The sequence below is a fragment of the Manis pentadactyla genome, chromosome 9 (genome assembly GCF_030020395.1).
Source record: "Manis pentadactyla isolate mManPen7 chromosome 9, mManPen7.hap1, whole genome shotgun sequence".
Classification (NCBI taxonomy): domain Eukaryota; kingdom Metazoa; phylum Chordata; class Mammalia; order Pholidota; family Manidae; genus Manis; species Manis pentadactyla.
Window position 1 is genome coordinate 52,140,408 of NC_080027.1, and position 22,570 is coordinate 52,162,977.

At 45.3% G+C, this 22,570-nt stretch overlaps 1 protein-coding gene across 16 annotated transcripts in view; it reads left to right on the top strand.

Annotated features, from left to right (window-relative positions):
- The window catches only part of MICAL2 (microtubule associated monooxygenase, calponin and LIM domain containing 2), a 220,942-nt gene that overhangs the window by 41,501 nt on the left and 156,871 nt on the right, over window positions 1–22,570 (top strand). For 12 of the 16 annotated variants that reach the window (XR_008999240.1, XM_057507388.1, XM_057507382.1 and 9 more), the window contains one exon: window positions 8,211–8,551. Coding sequence is in view for 15 of the 16 variants with exons in the window: in XM_057507388.1 (XP_057363371.1) it covers window positions 8,288–8,551 (264 nt within the window). In the remaining variant the exon portion in view is untranslated. Of the gene's footprint in view, window positions 1–1,725; window positions 1,797–2,561; window positions 2,785–8,210; window positions 8,552–22,570 lie in introns of all 16 variants that reach the window. The other 4 variants (XM_057507380.1, XM_057507383.1, XM_057507381.1 and 1 more) reach the window with 2 other exon arrangements.

The following is a 22,570-nucleotide window of genomic DNA, read 5'->3' on the forward strand; positions in this document are numbered from 1 at the left end:
GGATTCATACCCAGTGTTGCTGCAACTGATGTTAGCCAATGGAAAATATGCCAAGCCCTGGCTGTGATAGACAGGTCTCATCTAATTGCCCAGCCATTGTTTATATTCATTTGAGCCTGATAGCATGTCCAACTGATCTGAGCTGGTCTGGACCTGTTCTCAGGGAGCTTTTAGGGAATCTGTACGTTGCAGGGAGGAATCCTCCCAGCTTTCAAGGAACCGCAGTCTGCTGGCACCACTGCACGGGAACCGTGGGAACATAGGAGTGTCCTCCCCGGGCGATGTACAGTAGGCCCTGGGAGCTCAGACACCACACTGGTGCACAGCCATCCCTGGAGTGTTGAAAGGGACTCCACAGGTGCCAAGAAGGGAAAAGGGATCAGTAGTGGTTGCCTGGGGAAGGCAGAACAAGAGATAAAATTAGGAACTTGGCAGCACCGAGCTTCCATGAGCTTCCTGAGGTCAAATCAGATTTGGAAGAAGAGAAACCTAGATAACTTAAAAAAAAAAAAAAAAGGTTAAAAAATATTTCATTGAGCCAAATAGAACAGAATTAAATTCTTTCGTTAGCCTAATGATTTAATTCAAAGGTATTTTAGAAAATTAACTTCACTGTTTACTAGGTCACAAATTCTTACTCTGGCCTTGCACAGCTGCTACTGTTGGGTTGTGATGGCTGGTGGGTGGGTTTTTTGGTATGCATTTTATTTTTTTGTTTTTTATTGTGGGAAAATGTGCATAACATAAAATTTAGCATTTCAATCATTTTTAAGTATGGAGTCAGTGGCATTAAGAGCCTTCCTTTTCACCATCATCTATTTCTGGAAGTTGTTTGTCATCCCAAACTAAAAGTTTGTACACTTTACAAAATAATTTCCCATTCCCCTCTTCCTCCAGTCCCTGGTAAACATCCTTCTGCTCCCTGTCTCTATGAATTTGCTTATTCTAGATACCTCCCACTATTAATTTTGAGATAGGCTAGCCTCCTAGAAATTGGAATTTAGAGTTCATAGTTTTCCTGGGCACTCAACATGTGATCATAATGGTTTAGGACATATGTAGAATAGCCTGCCCAGCTTTTACCGGTAAGATGGGTTCCGTGTAAATGTTGAGATGTATGTTATTTTGTCACCTACTGGCCCATGACTGGGTATGCAGGTTCCCTCCTTGTGAGTTCACTGGCAAGGGGTCCTGCGAGCTCAGCAGAGGTGGGGTCAAAGGCATTATCTTCCCCATTCCCCAGCACAGCTCCTTGGCAAGGGGCCTGCCACCCTGGACTTGGGGGGGAGGGGCAGGGGGCCTGGGGCCCAGAGAGCAGAGGGGCGAGAGGAATGCACCTTGAGGGCCTGTCCATCGCCTGCTAGGACGTAAGCCGGTTCATCAAGTTAGCACCGTATCAGGGCTTCTGCAGGGTGGCCCTTACTTTTCTGGAGAAAAAAAGCACTACTCATTTGGTGGAGCCCACAGGGCTGAGCACCTGCTGGCCTGAGGAAGATAAGATACTGAAGTTCACTTCCTATTGCCAAGACTGACTGTCTAGTCAGGAAGAGGCGACTCCTGAGCTCGGAATGTGTATACAGGGTGGAGTTATAAAGGCTGTGCATGCTCCTGGTAGGAACTTGGGGGAACACAGACAAAGACAAAGCTAAAAATAAAAACCATCTGAAATAGCGTCACACAGACATACCCACCGGCCACGTTTGGCTTGTTTCCCTTCTCCTACAGATTGTTACTTTATGGAGTTGATCTTATTGACTACTTGATCATAGTCTGCTCTTCTCACTCTGCATGAGGGTGTAAGTATTTCCCCATGGGTTAAATGTTTTTGTAAATATTGTTTTTAAAGGACTGCCTAATACTTTATTGTTGGTTGCACCATAACTTATGAAATCATGCCCTGTTCACATTCATAGACTCTTGGAACCTGAAATAACTTGAGACTATAGAATTGGACCCATTTAATGTACACAGTGACTTCAGAAAAGGCAGGCCATATTATTTCTGTCTACATGATTCTTACTGATCAGTGACTCCGGGTGTGGATTTTGAAGTGAGATGTAACTGGGCGCATTTCACAGCATCCCCACTCACTACCTTTATGAATGTGTCTTTTCTTTTGCCAAACAAGAATGGTTAAAATGAGCTCATGGATGTAGAGGGCCTGGGGCAGGGTCTGGCACACTGTGAGCAGTTGAGCAGCATGGCTATCAGTGTCCTCACATAGACAGTGAGAGGGAGTCTCCTCAGGTCCAGAGTTCTATCCACCTCAAAGGCTTTGCATATCCTAGAAGATCCTTGAAGAGAGGCTTACTAATATAAGCAGAGGTGTGGAACACAGGGTAGAAACCCTTTGCAAAAATATATAATATATGTGTGTGTATGTGTGTACACACATGCATATATACAGTGCACACATACAGATACACACTCATACATACATGCATTCAAATACACAACACACACACACACACAATAGGAACCACATATGGCAAACTTACACTTGCATTATGGAACAGTGAGAGGGGCAAGTTCTGGGATGACCTCTTTTTCTTTTTCCCAAGGCCCTTCTTACACAGTAGAAACAGAGAAAGAAAATCACCCCACCCCAGAGACTTGTTGTGAGGACTTCATGGCATAGAGCAGAGGAAAGCCTTGCCTATTGTGGGCTTCTGCTGATGTTGGCCTCCTTCCTGGCACTGAATGGTCAGCACACCTCTGACTCACTGCGGGTGGGGGTCACTGTGGATCTATTACTGTGAGTGGTTCCAAAGGAAAGGGATGGAGGTGAGCAAGTGGGAATGTGTGAGTTCACTTTGAAAGAGTGAAGAGAGGGTGGGGGCCAGAAGGGCAAGAGCCAAAGGACCTTGGGCTGTAATAGAGGCGCAGCATAGAAGGCCAGTGGACCTGGAGCCTCTTTTCCTGAGCTCCCTGCCCTGGGGCAGTGTAGACAAGGGGCAATATCGAGGCCCTTCCTGTAGGCTGCAAATTCATTTGGGCTTCCACAGTATGTCTCTTGGCTGTGTTTTCATTAGCTTTTCCTAATAGGGCTCCAGATGGCATGGCTTCTGTCTGCATGGGAAGGGCTTTGACTTCCTGTGGGTGAGCTCAAGGGCTGAAACCAGGAACAGAGAGAAACTTGGAGAGACAGGATTGACCTTCCTGGGGAACAACTGAGAAGACTTGGTCTCCCTGAGGCTCTCTCCAGCCAGAGGAGGCGAGGGTGGAGCAGGCTGCCCAGGAGTCTCTGTGCTCTCCTTGTGGGGAGGTGACAAAGAAGGGCTGGGACCCCTGGCCGGAAGGAGATTGCAAGGAGGACAAGGAACCCGTTTCAGTCCCTTCCCGACCCTGGGAGTTGCCCTTTTGGTTCAAGCTTGTTGCATTGTAGATGGAAAGCCAGGCCTTCCTGGGCCAGGTGAGAAGATGATGTCTGTCGGCATCACCTGTGAAGAGGTGCGCTGCTGGCGCTGAGCTCTGCAGAGATGCAGTGCGTGCAGCAGGCACTTCCCACTGCTGAGGCCCTGACTGGCTCTTGGCTCATCTCTGGCGTTGGGTCCAGGTGGCCACGACTGCAGGTCTCCTATGCGTGAGGTGTGGAGCTGGGGCGTTTCGTCCTTCTGCCCACCCTATGAGTGCACGGGCATGGACACCCTCATTTCATGACTGAGGAAACTGGCCTTATCTGGCAGCCCCTTGGTGAGGTAAATCTGGGAGACAGGAAGTTTGAATGAGGACCTTGGCAGTGTCAGTGGCAAGAGGCTATAGTTTTAGATCGCATTTACCTTGAAACATATCTTGTTTGTGAATCTTGAGGTGGACTGAAGGCTGAGCTTTTCTCCTGGGCCAAACTGCTGCTTTGTAGGAAGGTTCTGCCCAGTGTGCCTCCAGCCCTCCTTAAATTTCTGTAGAACTCCATCACTTACCCCCTGCCTTATAACACTGTTTGATGCCATCTGGCAGGTGATGAGGCCCAGGGAAGGCAGAAGGTGGGGCAGTCCTAAATGTGAGTGCACCGGCAGCTCGGGCCAGGCTCCTTCTCTCATTCTGAGAGTTATTCAGGGGCTCTGCTTTAAACCTTGGGCTTGTCTCCCAGACTCCATGGGCTGAGCCCATTACTAATGCTGCTGCCGTCAATCTGAGGCCCTGTGTTTTAATTTGCAGAAGCCAGAGGCACGGAGAGGAATTGCTTTGTGACTCATAAAGTTGCATAGGCAGAACCACAAATAAGGGACTCTAGTTGGCAAAAACCAAATTGCTTCAAGGCTATTCTTGGAAACTAAAGCATCACATCTTGTTTCTTCCCAGAAAAGCAGAAACCTTTCATATTTCTGGGTAGTTGGTTTATTTATATTTCATATCAAACTCCAAAAAAGCAATAGCTGGGAGGCAGCTGTCAAGGAAGACTTCAACAAGAGTCATTACCTGGGATCCTCTGATTTAACTAATCTTTAACCTTTTTTGGGGGAAGGAGAATGGAGTCCCCCAAAAGTATCATATTCCAGGTTCTGCAAGAAAAGGCTTGAAGCTGGGACTCAGACTCACAGAGTTCTTCTGAGTTAGCCTTTCTCGTTCATTAGTGAAACTACCTTCCTCCATGTATGTTCTCAGCTCATTAGCTAAGCTTCCTTATATGAGGTTTCCCACTTCCTATAAGAAGAACTTAAAATTCAGAAGCTGAGTTGTCCAAGGCTACACAGCTAGGAAGTGGATTTGAACCCAGATCTTCTGAATTGAAAGCTCATGACCTCTAGTTTCAAGTGTATATAATGCCATGACCTGGGAAGCTAGTCTCAGTGGTCTTCAGTAATGTACCTTTTTCTCTTCCTTTTGTTTTCGTGACACTTGGGCTATTTGAAGAAGAATGATGAGTGCTGACTGTCACGTGGCTGCCAGGTGCTGAATATGTCACATACACGATCAGATTGATACCTTACAACCCTAGGATGTGAGTGGTGCTATTCCCATGTTACAGGTTGAGAGAGATAACATGTGTAGGATCATACAACTAGCAAGTGTGTGAGACCAGATTCACATCCAGTTTTGCCAGACTCTAAATATTCTGATGTTCTTCTGTGATGAGACCTACCCTGCATGGGTGTTAGTCATTTTTAAAGTCTTTGACTTCAATTGGAAAGTTGATTTTAAAGGTCGAGACTACACGCTTTAGATCCAGGGAGGCAGGTCTGAGCCTGGTACAGGCTGCTGGGGTCTGGCCCAGAGCTGGCAGTGCTTATCTCCTCCTGTCTAGCCATCTCCCTCCACCTCCCTTATCTCACTCCTGATAAGAGCTAGTTCCCGGAGAGCCCACACCCACCCAGTGCCCTCAGCACCACTTTTGGCTCTTTCCACTGGAACTCTAAGATTAAGTTCATTTTTCTTTTTGGGGAGGAGGAGAGGCAGCTGGGTTTGGGAGGAGACCGGTTCATCCAGTTTGTAAATTATTCCTGGGAGTCAGGTCTGGCCTGATACCTCAACTCACCATTTAGAGTTGGCAACTTGGAGAACTGATTTACCAAACTGTTTTCCAAACTGGTGCATTCCCCAGATACAGATCTGCCCTATGTGACAGATGCAGCAGCACATGTTTCCCTGTCTACCAAGTGCCTCCCAGGGCCAGACTTGGCCACTCTCCCACACATGTATCTTGCCCTTCACTGCAACCCTGCAAGGTGCAGGTTATCATCTGTCTCTTACAAAAGAAGACACTGAGGCTCAGAGCTTATGTGGCTTATGTGAAGCATGTGGGCAACCAGGGGCCAAGCTGAGCTTTGGACTCAGGCTCCAATAGCCCCACAGCCTGTGGTTTTCTCTGCATCACCAGCACCAGCTCATGCTCAGAAACGACTGCAGGATACCAGTCAGTTCAAGTAAGTGTCAGTCAGCTACTGCATCCTTTGTTCAATGCAGGGCACAGAAGTGGTTCCAAGATAGGGAAAGACTGAGGATATTAATACACTCTGAAAAGCAAACGAACCTTGCTCTCTGTTTATGCTTTCTGGGTGGCAAGTCTTCCCCATGGGAGAAGGTTGAAGCACAGCAGGAGGCAGTGTTTATTTGAGTGATGCCAAAGGGACACTGTGGGCATTAAAGGAGCCGAGAGAGCATCTGTGAGGGAATGCATCTCTTACTAGCACCAGACAAAACACAGAGCCAGCTTTCCAGGTTTGTTGAATTTGTTGAGATGCAGGGACCAGAGCAGCCAGGTAAGTTCTTTTGGAGGACAGAAGCCTACTGAAGAGTGGAACTTTGCTAGGCCTGGAGCAGGGAATGTGCTAGTCTCTCTTCAACTAAGCATGGTGCCAGGCATGTTGGAAGCTCTCCGGGAAGGGAGAGGAAAGGGTCCTGTACTGTTGCCAGTGTACCCTCGCCCATCAGTATCTGGGTGTCTGGTGTATGGAGAGTGTGTCTGCCCCTTACAGTGGGCGCCCAGCCAGGCTGCCATGTGGCATTTATATGTGCTTTTCTTCTTCCCTTGCTCTCCTAGCTGCTTTCCTCTTTGTCACCTGGGCAGCCCCTTAGCTGCCTCTTTCTCCAGTCCACCCCTGCCATTTTCCCAAAGAACTGCTGCTCTGTCTCCTATATACCCCATGGCTTACTGGAGAAGCCAGATGCCCTCCACTATCTGCCTTGGATGCCTCCACCACACCTAGTCATGAGTCCTGAACTCCCAACCTTGAACTTGCTGACATTCTGCAGCTGTATTGGCTCTTTCTCGACTCATGCCTTTGTATGGGGTTTCCTTTGCCTGGAAGGTTCACTTCCCAGTCTTCTAATGAAATCCACTTTGTCCCTGAAATTGCAGCATTTTGGCATTTCTCTCTCCTGGTTCCTCAGGACTCTTCTAGGCTCTGTTGGATACCCCCTGCACTGAGCTTCCAGGCATTGTGTTCATATTCTATAAGAGCTTGCCTGCTGTCTTCCTTATGGACCCATCTTCCTCATAAGGCCCCATCTCTGTATCCCCAGCACCTAGGGTCATGCATCACTTTTGTTAAGGCACCAGTAATTGTTGCTAAATGAATGAGTAAAGGATTAAGGAAGAAGATAAACACCATTCTCTGCTTTTATTATTATAAGGCCAGCCTGCAGTTCAAGTGCACCCACAATAGCATTTCCATCTGCAGAGTGGGAAGCCTCCCAGCCTGAGGGCTTTATCTCTGTGTTTGCTGACCTTGCCAGGCCTGTCTCGGGGAGCTTGGTATGCTATATCCTCTTGTTTAGAGACCCTGTCAAGCCCTCCTGATGGCTGGGCTTGCCCCAGCTCTTCCATGCTTGTGTGCACAAGAGGTGGATTCTGGAAAAATAGTGAGTGCTTTGGAAAATGAGCTCTCATTTATTTTTGTTCCTATGAAACTGAAATGACTCTTATAAGAAATGCCTGAGGTTAGAGTGGTGCAGAGAGAAAGGAGGATGGCCAAAACCCAAGCAAGCTTTTTGTGATGTAAATGAACACCCATCACATTTTTCCTTCCATCAACTTGAGCACTTGTTCCAAAGAGTGCTCAGCTTGGGCTTACAAAGCTCAGACTCCTTTTGCACATCAGGAGGAGAGCCATGTGTCTCTCTGCTGTGCTGTATGTCTGACTCAGGTCGATGTTGTGCTTCTAGCAAACACCAGGGATAGAGAGCAGTCTGGAGAAGTTGCTGTTTGTCATCTCTGCAGGGGAAAGAGCTGCCCTCTGAGACCAAGGAAGGGAGACTAAAGCTTGATGTCTAAGGGTAGATGGGATAGTCATGAAGTCGAGTGTGGTATGCACTTTGAAATTTCACCTGTGCATGATGTCAGGTGGCTAGGTTACATTAATATTAGTCAACCAACTTGCAGCACCAAGAATTATAGCTTTTCAATGGTGCTAAATCTAGTGTGCTTTTTTTGGTTTTCTTTTTTCCCGTTTAACTATTATTTCCAGAACTGTCTGGTTCATAGCAAAATTGACCAGGTAATGTTGACATGAGCCAGGGTATATCTGGGGCAATCTGCAGTGCTTTTCAGCTAGCGAGAGGAGTGGGGTATTGAGAAGAGAAGGAGGCTGCCAGCAGGCAGCATTGCCAGATTAGAAGGTATGGTTGTACATTTTCTATACTTTATTTATATTCAGTATTAAGAATTGTGTTTAGTATCTTAAAGGAATTTTATTTTTACCTCTCAGCGCCCCCCCCCCCCCCGCCCTCATTGTCACAGAGCTGATCTCTGCCTCTATCTCCCTTTGCAGATGTGACATTTCTGGGGGTACTTCATGGTGTTCTTCTCCATCCCTTCCACACTGCTGCTTCACACAGCTCCTAAAACATGGGAGAAAATGAGGATGAAAAGCAGACCCAGGCCGGGCAGGTTTTTGAGAATTTTGTCCAGGCTTCCACGTGCAAAGGTACCCTCCAGGCCTTCAGCATCCTCACACGACACCTGGGCCTCGACCCTTTGGACCACAGAAACTTTTATTCCAAGCTCAAGTCCAAGGTGACCACCTGGAAGGCCAAAGCCCTGTGGTACAAACTGGACAAGCGTGGGTCCCACAAGGAATACAAACGAGGGAAGTCTTGTGTGAACACCAAGGTAAGGGGAGCCCTGTGTAGGTGTCTCTTACCCTGAGGGGTGTGCGTGGACCTGTTGGGAGGTTAGAACGCTGTTGCCATTATGTCTAAGGTTCTTAATAGGCATGAGTATGTTTTATTGTTTTGCTCAGCTGAAGGTTTCCTTTGTCTAAATGTGCACAGCTTATCGGGATTGGGAGTTTCCATCTTATCATGGCCTCAGCTACTCTTCTTGTGCCTCTCCAAGGAAGAGAAAATAAAGGCACGCATGACATTATCCTACTTTTACTACTAGTACCACTGCCACTACTACTTCCAGTAGCTATTTTGGAGGCAGCTTCTGGAAGCTGGGCATTTCATGCACATGTTCTCATACCCACAGTAGGCCTTTGGGTCATGTAAGAGGTATGGAAGCTGAGAAGCCAGTTATCTTGCCCAAGGTCATACAACAAGAAGGCAGCGTTGGTCTGTGTGATTCTAGGGTTGCAACCCTAATTCTGTGGAGAGGCAGAATTAGAGAGCTGTGTTCCCCTGGGAGCAAACATTTTATAATGATCCTTTGGCCTTAATTGGCTAAGAGGTAAGTCCTTGGTCCTTACTGCCTTTTCCTCCTCCCTCTCTCTGTCTCTTCTTTCTCACACCTCCTCATTCTCCACCTCACTACTCTCTTTTAGGACTCATTTCTCTGCTCAGGATCACATTTGCAGTTAACCCCCCACAGTTCCCCTTTGGCCACCGGCACTATTGGTGAACATGGGGCTGACCGGTACATCACATCTCTGATATCTCTGCAATGCCCATCACCAGATGGGCAGCCAGAAGTCAAGACTTCAAGGCCGGCTCATGGGAGCTCTCAGCCCTGGGCACTTGTCCAAGCTGTTTTGTTTAGGTTAAAATTGAACATACTGTATTTAGACCTCACAGGAGGTAGCTCAGCCAGAGCCCCTGGAATTCCAGTCGGTGCCAATACCAGACAAGAGGATTGAACTCTCCATGGCAATCAGGACTGTTGTGTTTTTGTTTTGGTGATGAGAAGCTGTTGAATCCACCATGGGATACAGCTGCCTTCCCTTGCCCCAGGGGACACAGCTGCCAAGCACAGTACTGTTGTAGGCAGAAATTTCCATCAGGCAAAAACAGACAACTTCAACCCGGGGCAGACCAGTCATCCAGGTAGTGCCTTCCCATAACCTGCCAAGCTTCAGCCTTAGGCAGAGGAGATGGAAGTAGGAAAGAAGAAGAGGGAGGGAATGGGATGGGGACAGTATCTGAGGTGCCACCCCCTCTGAGTACCTCCCTTCCAGTTGTAACTTCCATGATTCATAGTTCACTGGGCAGCTTTTCAGATGCAGAGGAGAGGGAAGCTTTCAGCTTCCAAAGCACCACCCTTTTTGGTGATCGCATATGGTGGCTTTCTTTTAAAAAGGTCGCATAGAAGTTGGGTGGTGGGGTAGCAGTAAGTTTTTCTCAGGAAAGGTTTTCAGAGGCCTTATTTTATTAGGAAATGCAATTGCCCCAGAAACCCAACAGTTCCTAGCTATTTAGGGGAACCTCTTGGTGATCTGAAGACAGACCTTCAGAGGGAGTGAATTAGCAGGGGCACAGAATGGAGGGCTGACTACCGTGAAAATGCTCTTTCAAAAATCACTCACCAGTGGCCTAGCCCATCTGGCTAGCCCCTATTTTATAAGTGTTGGTAGCTAGAAATAGAAGAGTCCCTGTGGCGGACAGGCCATCACTGGTGCCTGAGATACAGAGGGGAAGAACTAACGACCTAGTGATGCTCGTGGAGAGTGTCTCTTGCCCATGAACTTTATACCTTTCTTAGAAGGAGGAACAAAGACATTTCAAAGGTGTCGTAGCCTGTCTCATAAAAACTACTTAGATCCAGAACAGTAAAAGATAGTTTTGAAAGTATACTTTTAAGTACAGTGTGACTGTGTTAGGCCACTTTTGCTCCACATTTCAGAAACCCAACTCAAACTAACCTAAACACAAATCATTAACTTGTATAAACAAGAAGGTCCACTCGAAGCCTTTTCCATCCTCTCTCCTTCGATCTGTCTCGGAGATGTTTTGCTCTCTGTTAGCTCATTCTTTCCTCCTGCAGACAAATTTTTTCTATGTTGGTAGCCTCTAGTTCATATCTTTATATTTCCATTGCCCAAAAGGCTAGAATCTTTCTCTTCCTGATCAATATTGGAAAAAAATCTCAGGGAGTGATTCCGATTGGCGTTCCCTGGGCCAGTGATTGCCACCAAAGCAAGGGGACTGTCTGCTGTCATTGGCAGCACTTCCAAGTGGCACATGATTGATATAAGGGAGGAGCAGGTCCCCAAGGCTATGGATGTGCAAGACAGATAAAAAGCAGGTGTGCTCTCCAGTGACTTCAGTCATATTCTGGTCATGGTACAGGCCCTCCGCATATTGGATTTATGTGGGTGGTTGATGCCCAGCTCTGAGAGCCTAGGGCTTGTACTCCTGTTGTGAATTAAGCAAAGCACAGAACACAGGTCCATACACTTTCCCAACATGAGCAGATGCTGTCTTGCATCTACCTTGATTAGCTCTCCTTCAGTGTAGTAGTTTTCACTGAGCATTAGCCAAATAAGAAATGCTGAGCATTTGTGTGCATGTGGCTGATCATTAATGCTCAGTCACATAACACAGGTGTTCCAGGTTCCAGGCATATAGCCAAGCTCCTGGTTAGCCACAGGTAGAGTGGGAATAAGTGAAAATTCAGCCGGACTCCCACCTTTGCTTTGATGTGGATACATCTCAGCACCACTTGGAGTAGATCTGGGTTTTTGCATTTCATGAGCATTTCCCAGGCCCTGCCTGAGGCACCGTGCTGAGCTGCTCTATTCCTGCTGACAGTGAGTGTGTGGGCTGTTGGTCACGGTGCGGGGAGATTGGATCTGTTCAGAGAAGAAAGGCCTCTGGAGGAGGTGTCAGGGGATAGGGAGATGGACCTGCAAGGTCACTAGGGCAGTGGCTTAGGTGTTAGTTATGTAATCTAAATTGGGATCATGGTTTATTATTGATTGTTATTTATGAGGGGTTTGTCAGGCACCTAGTAATTCTTTCCCTGGGTGTGTTCTGTTTGGGTAAAGAGTGAACCAACAATCAAGCAAATTAACTCCTTCAGGATCAGTATTGGCTCTACGTTAGGATAGTGCCTGGATCAGATGTCACATCCAGCTATATAATGTTCCTGAGGAAAACAGCCCAGCAGAAAATGCACTACATAGTGTGGCTTGGGAACTGTCATCATCATAAAATCATGGAGTCTGGTCTTTATTTTGTATGTACTGAATGGTAGAAGGAACTTGAGAGAATGTTGTGTACAATCTCTGCGTTTGACAGGTGGTATACGGGGGCCCAAGAAGCTGAAGCTACTTATCGGAAGCTAGTGGGTAGCATTGCCAGGATTTGGACTTTATTGATTTGTCTGTACAAATATTTTTTTGTTCATTCGGTAGGTATTTCCATAACCCTACACCTTATTTGACAGGGCAGATGCTTTGAAAGATGAGTAAGTGGTACTCTCTTAAGCTTTCTGTAGAGGGGAAATGTAATTATTTCTGTATTTATTAGCTCATTTAATCATTCATGAAGTAAATAATTATTGAACAGGTACTGTGTGCACAGAACACTTGTCTATGCACCTAATCAGCCACTTAACAGTTCTGTGATTTGGGGCAAATTACTTAAATCTCTGATCCTCAGTAGTGTTCTCTATAAAGTAAGGATAATAATGTACCTCCTTCACGGAGTTACTATAAGGATTAAATAAGGTAATCTTTCTAAAGTGTTTAGAATGCCTGGTACATAGTAAGTGATCAGCAAATGTTTAGCCATTATTATCATTAATATCCTAAGTGCTATGAGAGAGGTATGTACACTGTTCGGCAGGGATATAGAAAGGCAGGCAACTAAGCATGACTGCGGTAGTCTGGGAATGTTTCCTGGAAGAGGGGTATGATTTGGGGCTTCACAGATGAGTGGGCATTTACCTTGCCGAACCAAGGGAACATAAGGCAGAGAGATATATTCCAGGAAGAGTTATGCTGCTTATGTGGTGGGAAAGAACATGTGTGTGAGGAGTGGAAAGAGGGGAGCAGGTGAGAGTCAGAGAGCAGAATGGATGGGTACAGGAGAGACCAGAGAGAAAGGCCTCCTGGGGCCAGGCTGTGAATAGAGGATCCCATAGTCAAACAGAGGCCCTGGAGGACTATTGAGAATGCACCCCCGATTCCCAGTTCAGGGTCCTTACTACCGCCCTCCGTGGGGTTGCTCAGTAAATACAGATAACCAATGCAGACCAGAAGACCATTTGTACATCATTAACATACAACAGGCTGTAGGAAATGACTCCAGACTCTTTTGTCACCAGCAGAAATGGGACCAGCCTATGTAATGAAAACTCTTGGATTATTCTGTGAGAAGGAAATGTTTGTATGATCATTGCATCAAGCCAGGTCACCCCATACCTTTTGCTCCTGAATGTGACCTTGCCTATCTTTGCCTCTGCAGTGACTACCCAGTGGTGGGTAGGCCAGGCTTGGGTAATATCTGTGACTCAACTCATCAAGGGGTTCCCAAGCTCATAAGCAGAGCACAGTATGAGGCTGGAGGCAGGGAGGCAGGGTCGGGGAGGTAAAGCTGGGAGCAGAAGGCTGCTATCTTCTAGTCTAGATAAGACTATCTGAAATTCCAGACCTCTGAAATCACCTGCCAGGGCCCTGGGAGCCAGGCTATGCTGAGCAAGCTGAGGCATGTCAAGTACTGCTTTGCTTAAGACAGTTGAAGACATGACCACAGAACACAGGAGGATCTCTGGGGTGTGAGATAATGTGCTCGTGAAACAAGAGCTTAGATGATCTCTGGACTTGTCTCCTGAACTGACGGTGGGCCCCTGGCACTGCCACGTTAGATGAGTTTTCAAGCCTGGAATCACCAGTTGGGGTGTGTTCATGACTATAGCTGTCACCACGACTCCACATGGCGTTCATGGGGTTAGCACAAGTGTGTGCTTTGACCATTACATATGAGCTGGGGCAAATTCAGTTTCCAACAGTTTTAAACTGAGATGAAAAAGCTCTCTTTTTTGGCTGTCTTCACAGGAAGTAGCTAATCTGGTATCACCATGGTTCCTTTTTATAAATACACTGATAAAGACTGCTTTGTCTTTTTAAGAAAAAAATATTTCATTTTCTTTAATTAAAAAAGGAATGTATTCTCATGATAAAAAAAAAAAAATTCAAGCGGGACCAGAAAATATACTGTGACAAGGAGCACCTTTTCCCCAGGCCCCCACGTGCCTTCCTTTAGGGGCAACCGCTGTACCATTTCCCAGAGGCTCTACCTGAAAGTCCGCACTGAGTATGCAGATGCATGTGGAGAGTCCCCTCCCTTATTTTTTAATGGCAAATTGATCTTACATATTTGTTGCCCACCTTGCTGTTTTCATTCAAAAATATGTATCTTGGAGATTGTTACACATCAGTATATGGGTCTTTAACACTTCTTTATTTTCATGGCTTTTTATGACTTCCACTTTATGGCTTTTTCACAATTCATTTAACTGCTTAGATTTTTTTCCCATTTATTGCTGGAAAAATCAGTGCTGCAGTACACTTCCTCATATATACTTTGTGTGCACATGAAAGGATACCTGGAGGATAGATGGTGAGAATTTCTGAGTCAATGGGTATGTGTGCTGCGTTGACAGTGTTGTACGCATTGTCATGTTCTCTCCCCCCTGGAGGGTCTTCAGTGGACAACCAGTGGGGCAGGAGCCTGCCAAGAAGAGCCTTTCTTTGGAAGAGAGCTACCTGATGGGATGCTGCCTACTTGAATTTCGTTTCCTTGGCCTTGCTGAGTGGGCACTGGGAAGGAAACCCTCTGAGTCCTGGAGTCTGGGCTGGGTGACCTTGGTGGGGGGGAGGCACTGAGTGAAGAGGCCTCCAGGAGCAATAAGGCAGGGATTGCTACAGCCTCCGCCACAGCCCCAGCCCCAGCCCCAGCCACAACAATTTAATCACCGTAATGAACACCCAGTATTTGCATAGGCACTGTCTTGTAGTTACTGGGCCACCCAGGGTTGTACAAGGCCTTAGGGAATCTTTGTCCAGGATGATCCAAGTAAATGTGCCACACGGAGCAGGGCAAAAGGAAACTGTGAAGCAGTTTCATGCTCTGCTTCACAGACTGGAAGGAATCCCCTGGCTTTCTTCTTTTCTGCTCATTGAAGACACTTGCTCTGCTTTGCTTTTCTTCATGAAAAAAACATCTTGGAGATGAGTATATTCCATGGCAAGGAACTTTTCCACTTGGTATGAATATATCTGTTTACCTCCTACTTAGCTGGGTGGGGTATCAGGGTACCAGCCTCCTGCCACAGGGCAGGTCCCAGACTACTTGCTGGCCTTGCACTCAGGTTATTCACCCCCTGAATGAGAAAGGAGTGCACTCAGCTGCAAGGAACTGAAAACCTAACTGCAGAGACATAAACAAATAGGGGTTTATTTTTAACCACACATCAAGAGAGAGAAGGAGGCTGGAGGGTCAGCGATATATTCTCTGTGATTCTTTAGGCCAGTGCTGTCCAATAGAGATATAATTGCAAGCCACATAGGTAATTTTAAGTTTTCTAGTAGCAACATTTAAAAAAATACAAAGAAATGGTACAATTGATTTTAATATATTTTATTTAATCTAATATGTCTATAATATTATAATTTCAACAGGTAGTAAATATAAAAAATTACTATTGAGATATTTTACTTTTTAAAAATTAAGTCCCTGAAATCCTGAGTATACTTTGTAGCTCATCTCAGTTTAGACTAGTCATATTTCCATGTTCAGTAGCTACATGTGACTAGTGTCTGTCAAATTGTATAATGTAGCTCTAGGTTCTCCCTCATACTTGTTACCTTATAATACAAGACGGCTGCTGCAGTTCTAGTTGTCACATCTGCTTTCAGGATAAGAAGAAGGCAGAAGAGGCTGCTCTAGCTGTGTACATTATCCTATCACCTAGGCAAAAGGGTACATAGAAACTCCATTATAATATAAGCTCATGAGGATGGGGTGGGCAGGAGTTTTAGTCTGTATGTTCTTTGCTGAATCTCTAGAATAATAGCTGACAAATAGTAGGTATTTTTCGAAGTTCGAGTTCTTCAAAGCAGATGGTTAGAAGGTGTTTGGAGTGCAAAATGTTCATTAGCAATCAACACCTGTGAAAGGAATGGGGGAGGAAGCTGGATTGGGCAAAAGTCAAAATGTGTGCAAGAGAACCAAATGCCTGCAGATTCAAGCAACTGAGTCTTTTCCTACTTAGCTTTTCAGCAAATGAGTTTTGCAAGAGACAAGGGTGGGAGGCCACACACAGATCTCAGTTGTTATAAGACAGTCAGTTGTGATCTACCAGTTCTGTATGTGTTTAACTTTTATATGAATACAAATACTGTGCTTTATAACATATATAGTAACAGAAATGTATACTTAAAGGCAGTAAGTTGTAAATACAATAGTATATACATATATTCTTGTATGTATTATAATAAAATTATATTACATAAAAAACTATTCATCTTAAACTTCTGTGCAGCTTCTTGGGAAGGAAACCCAGGTATGCCCTAACTTCAGAACCTTCAGCTGTTTGTAACATTGGGTACTGTCACCTGGCACACTCCCCACCTTCTTATGTGCCGTTGTCTTAAAAGATGTAAATACAGGGTAACAAGCTGTCACCAAAGGTTTGTCCATGGGAATTCAGCAGTGGGAAGATATTTTTTCTTAGATCCTTTCTCCAGGCAAGAGCTATCTAAATCTGAGGAAAATACCTGAGAAAATTCCTTTATGCCCAAATCTGTAAAATAGTCCAGAGAAGTCTCCTTTACCCCTGCACCCACGGCACTAGCACGCTGATGCTTACTCTGCAGCTGGCGATTGCTCTAAGAAAGCCATATCTTCAGTTTAGTCTTTTTCCCTGCATTCCTCATGTTCTTCAAAATTGTGGTAAAATATGTATGTAACACAAATTTTGCCATTATAACCATGTTTAAGTGTATAATTCAGTGGTACCGATTACATTCACAATGTTATATAACCATCACCATTTTCTATTTCCAACATTTTTCATTACCCCAAATAGTAACCCTCTACCCGTTACGTAATAACTCCCCATCCCCCTTCCTGCCTCTACAGATTTTCCAATTCTAGGTATATCATACAAGAGGAATCAAATAACATTTATCTTCTTTTGTCTAGCTTTCACTTAATGTAATGTTTTTAAGATTCACCCAAGTGGTAGCAGGTTTTAGAACTTCATTCTCTTTTTTCCCCTCAATTTTAATTAACACAATTTATCAAAAGTATTATTTCAACATGTAAATACTATGAAAGCTATGAAAAAGAGTTTTATATTTTTGTACTAAGCTTTCAAAATCCAGTGTGTATTTTACTCTGACAGCACATCTCAGTTTGAAGGCTACATTTTAATCAGAAATACTAATCTGTATTTAAATCTCATAAAATTTACAGTTGAAAAAGTACATTTACATATGCAAGTTATCCCAATCATACTTGAAAGTTTCCTAATCACTGAATTGAGTATGAGTTTTTTAAATTATGGTAAAATATGCATTAACAACATATACCATCTTAGCCATTTCAGTGGCATTAAGTTCATTCACACTATTGTGCAGCCATCACACCACCCACTTCTAGAACTTTTCTCTTCATCCCAAACTATACCCATTAGACAAAAACTCCCCATTCTTCCCTCCCCGTGGCCCCTGCAACCACCTCTCTACTTTCTGTCTCTGTGAATTTAATTGTGCCGGTACCTCATGTAAGCGGAATCATACAGTATTGGCCATTACTGACTGGCTTATTTCATGTCGCACAAGGTTCTTGTGCTGTAACGTGCTTTGGACTCTCCTTCTTCGTCAAAGCTGAATAATACCCCACTGTATGTATATATGCCACATTGTGTCTATCCATTCATTCATTGATGGACATTTGGGTTGTTTCCACCTTTTGGCTATTGTGAATAATCCTGCAGTGAACCTTGATGTACAAGTATCAGTCCGAGTTCTTGTTTTCAGTTCTTTGGGAGGATATACCTAGGAGTATATGTTGAATAATATGGCAATTTTTTAAGTAACAACCAAAGTGTTTCCACTTTTATTTTTGAAACTGTTATCCCTGAGTTGACAATTATTAATTCATTCAAGAAATCATGTCGAGTGTCTCCTACATGCTAGGTAACAGGAGTTAGCAATAAAGAGAATAGATAAGACTCTGCTCTCTTGTAGTTTACATTTTTCTCAGTGAGGGACAGACAATAAGCAAATGTGTGTGGCCTGAGTGTGTGGGCGTGGGTGTGCAGTAGTGGCAAGTGCTAGGGAGAGCATAAAGAGAAAAGAAAGCAAGGGAAGGGAGATGCAGGTGCCCTGAGCCGAGATGCGCTGCTGTTTTCTATAGGATGTGATGGGAAGGCTTCTCTGAGATGGGCAGAGAACTAAAGGAAGTGAGAACATGAGCATGTGGGTCTTAGAGAAAAGAGAATTCTAGACAAAGGGAGCAACAGCAGGTACAGAACAGCTGACAAGCGAATATGCTCAGTGTGTTATTGAAACAGCACGAAGATTGATGAGGCTGGAAGGGGCTAGGCCAGGAGTGGTAAGAGATGGGTCCAGGAAGGGATTGGGGAGCCCAGCCACGTGGGACTTGAAACCTTTGGAAGGACTTTGCCTTTTACTCTGAATGGGATACAAAGCCACAGGAGGCTTTTGAGTGAGAGTCACAAGATCTGACTTCCACATGGAAGAAATTGTGAAATCTTAGTGATGTTGAAAGTGAAGATAGACTGGAGTCTCTCCCATCTGTGAATAGCAACTGTCTTAGGCCTAAGGAATTTATTGTATTCTGTGCTCATCATTGTCTCAGAGGAGCTGTTTGGTCTTTCGCCATAGACCAGCAGATTAGGGACAGGCCAGAACCAGCCTTGTTGCCCCAGTTGGGGCAGACCTAGCCATTCTCATTTAAAGTCATCTTGGAAAGAAAAAAAATCCACATAACACTACACAAGGAGTCTATTCATTAATTTATTCATTCACTCACTCATTTAGTGGCTGCTAAATGCCAGCTTATGCTGGGCACCAGAGAGAAGGGTGCAGGCAGCAGAGAACAGGAACACAGAAGACAGTTTTCTCATACTGTCCCCAGGACCCTGTGTTGTGGGTGTTGTGATAGAGCTGGGGGAGGGGAGTTGATTCTAGACAGGGTGTCAGGGAGGTGACATTTAAGTGAGATCTCCAGGTGAGAAGCTGCCAGCCCTGCAAAGAGCTGGTTATTCAGAGAGGACAGCAAGTGCAAAGGCCCTTCAATGGGAAAGCTCCTGGCCAGCTGGAAGAAGCAGCCAGAAAGCCAGGAGGGTGCTGGAGTGAAGTCAGAGAAAGGGACAGTGGTATGAGACGAGGTTGGTCGTGGGCAGACCAGACGGGAGGCCACTCACTATAGGCCTTTCATGTAGTCCATTGTAGCAACTTTAGGTTTTATCCGAGGAACTTTCTTTGACTACCAGCACCACTGCTTACTAAGTATGTGACCTTGCCTCTTGGAGCTTCTGTTTCTTCATCTATGAAATGGGAATAATGATAATTAATAGTTAATACCTTGTTGGGCTGAGGTGCAAGCTACATGTGAAATGCACAGGATCTGCTAATTATCTGCTTCTTCTTGAAACTATCCTACTGATTTCTGACACAGCTTTTCCTGACCCACTATTTAAAGTCATCTTTGTGCTCTTTCTCCTTTTCCCTACTAAGTACTGGGTGTCCTTCAAGGGCTTGTCTCTGATTCCTTCGGCTTCTGCTGGTTGTGCTTTCTCAGGGGAAATCTCAGTTACACTCAACTGTCACCACCGCCTGAAGAAGACTCCTACATGTGTATCTGTGGCCCTTACCTCCCTGAGCCTCACAACACCACTTAGGTACCTTATGACATCTTCAGGAGGCCCCCTGGGGGACTTAAACCATTCACCATATTCTTTCTGAAACATGTTTTTTTCACTCTGTTACTTCAAATCCTGAAAGCTCAAAACCCTACAATCACCTTGGTTCCCATCCGCTTCCCACCCCACACACCTAATCAATTATGGGGGCTGCCACACTTTCCTTTCTAGTTTTATTCACATCTGCCCCTTCCTCTCCACTCCTGGCACCCGACAGTGGTCGAAGCAGTGATCTCTCACCCAGTCCCTGGCCTCTTTCCTGCCTTGCCTCCCCTGCGGCCCTGCCACCGAGCCCCGCAGAGTCATCCTGCCACATTCTGACTGGCTCTTTGCTCCAAGGTGCAGCTCGGGGGGCCTGTGCATTGCAGCTCCACCTCCAGCCTGGCCTGTGCCCTGTCTGGTCCTCCTGCCTCCTACTTCATCAACCTTGCATTCCAGAACTCCCTTCTCACATGCTCCATCCTAACCACACCGCTCTGCTCGCCCTTGGCCTCTTCCCCATCGGGCCCCTGGCCAGCGTTCCAGCGCTCCCAATGCCCAACCTACTGAACAGCCTCTCCTTGGAAGCCCTCTGCCTTTGCAGCTCCAGCAGCTTCTGCCTCCCACCGCCCCCTCAGCAACCCGTTCCCAGGGCCGCCCCTGTGAGTCTGTCACTTAAGCTCTCATCTGAAATGTGCCTGTCTAACCACAACTCTAAGCTGCCACTTCTCTCTCTGTGTCACCCTTGTGCCAACCCAGGTTTTCATCCTTAACCAACTCCTCCCTTTTCTGCCAAGCCGGCAGCAGAACCTTCCCTGGCCTTCATTTTCTTGCTCATCCTGGAGCCCGTGTTGTTTTTGCAGTCATGTTCAGCAGCCTCTTGATGCCCTGACTTCGGGCTGGCACCCCCTTAAGAGACGTAACTAACTGTCCTATCCTCGAGGGCTGCCAGCAGTCATGGAGAAAGTATCAGGGCCTGACGGGATGGTCTCAGTACCAAGTTATAACTCACTGTGGAGCACCTTGGCACTGCCAGGACAGCCCTTTAAGAATGTTTAGCCAGTTTTCTAAGTTGTTCCCAGCCTTTATCTCCCTCTCCACCCTTCAGCTCCTTCGCTTTAGTCAGCCATCCTACTTCTCAGGAAACCTGATATTCAGTGGTGTTTCTTTTTCCCTTTCAACCAAATTCCTGGGGAAGATAAGTGCTGTACTCCTTGCTCTCGTGGCTTCACCTCCCTCTTATTCCCAACCCACTGCAAACTGGCTTCATTCCCACTGCACCAGTAGTAGAAATGCTTTTTTTCAGGGGCACCAGGGGCCTCAAAGTCCACTTGGCCTCTTTGAGACATGGTAGGTTGGTCTCAAAGTAGGTCACCATCTCCTTGACGCTCTTCTCCTTAGGCGCCTAGGGTGTAGCCATGAGCCCTGGTCCTTGAGGGAGGGAGAGTATAGGCTATGAAAGAATTATAAACCTGAGTATTAACAGGTCTAAGACCAGTGTTTTCAAATTTTCTTGGCAGGAGAATTTTCCTTTAAGAGCGCCCCACTGGCGTTTTTGCTGCTGCTGCTGAACTCAGCGACAGGTGTGAGTGGCATGGATTTACGATCCCTTCTAGTATGGCAGGAGCCTCTTGTATTTTTCCCTTTCCAATTTACTCTGAGGCTCCAGATCATACTGAATGGCTTGCTGTTCCCTAGAAGTTAATGATGCATAACAATGGTATAAAGCTTCCTGCTTATAAAGCAGTTTTGCATCCCATGTCTCATTTGATTCACACAACAGCTCTGTGAGGTAATAAGGGCGGGCGTCATCATCTCCACTTTATAGAAGAGGAAACTAAGACTTAATTGGGTTAAATGGCTTACCTAGAAAGTCAGAAGGATAAATGGAAGAGTGCGAGAATTTTCAAAACCAGACTTTAGTATTCAGTCGGTTGACCTTTTTTTGAGGACTTCAGTGTGAACAGTGACTGTCAGAACGATATGAAATCCATGGTACTGCCACACGATTGTTCAACACTAAGTTTTGGATGTTAAGGACATAGAGGGGCTCAGACATTAGTCTTACCTTTAGTTTTAAAAGAAATCCTGTCTGAAAGTATTTAAGTTGGACAACAGCATTACTTCATATTTGTGAATTTACAATTTTAGAACTTCACATCTGAGTGTTTGCTTATTAGAGGTTTTCAGCTAATGTCCTGGTACCATGAAGCTCTTTTGATGAATATAGTAGTTTGAAATTTGGGGTTAAGTATGGCATTTGCAGCCTTACATCAGCTTCAACATTTAACTTTGTTTTGTTTACACAGAATTAAAATAGGGAGTTTCAACTAAAATAGTTTATAACAGCTTGCTTTGCAAGCTCTATAATTATAACAATCCAGAAACTTAAACATGTAGTAGAAAGATGTGTCTTACTTGCTTTAATATTCAAACCAAAAATTTCTCATCTATAAAATAAAGGTAGTATTACCTACTTAAAAAGGTTGTAAGTAGGAAATAAGTTAGCTTAGTAGAGAGCCTGTAACATTGTAAACATTTAGTAAATGGTAGCTATTATTATTTCATCTATAGGTTTAAGGAAAGAGTTGAGAATTGTTCCCCATGCTGGGGATTCAAAGCAGTGCTGGCATGGGTTTTTGTTTTATTTTAGTTTTTGGCAGTCGCATTTTTTTTTCCTTTATTTTTTCAGAGCAGTTTTAGGTTCATGGCAAAACTGGGGGAAAGGTACCAACATTTCCTACATACACTGCCCCACACATGCGTAGCCTCCCTAGTTACCAACATCCCACACCAGAGTGGCACACTTGCTACAATTGATGAACCTACATTGACACACCATTATTATCCAAAGTCCATAGTTTACCTTAGGGTTCTGTCTTGCTGTTGTACATTCTGTGGGTTTGGACAAATGTATAGGGTCATGTATCCATCATTATGGTATCATAGAGAGTATTTTCACTGCCCTAAAATTCCTCTGTGCTCTGCCTGTTCATCACTTTCCCTACCTACCCCATCCCTATCTCCCCCCAACTC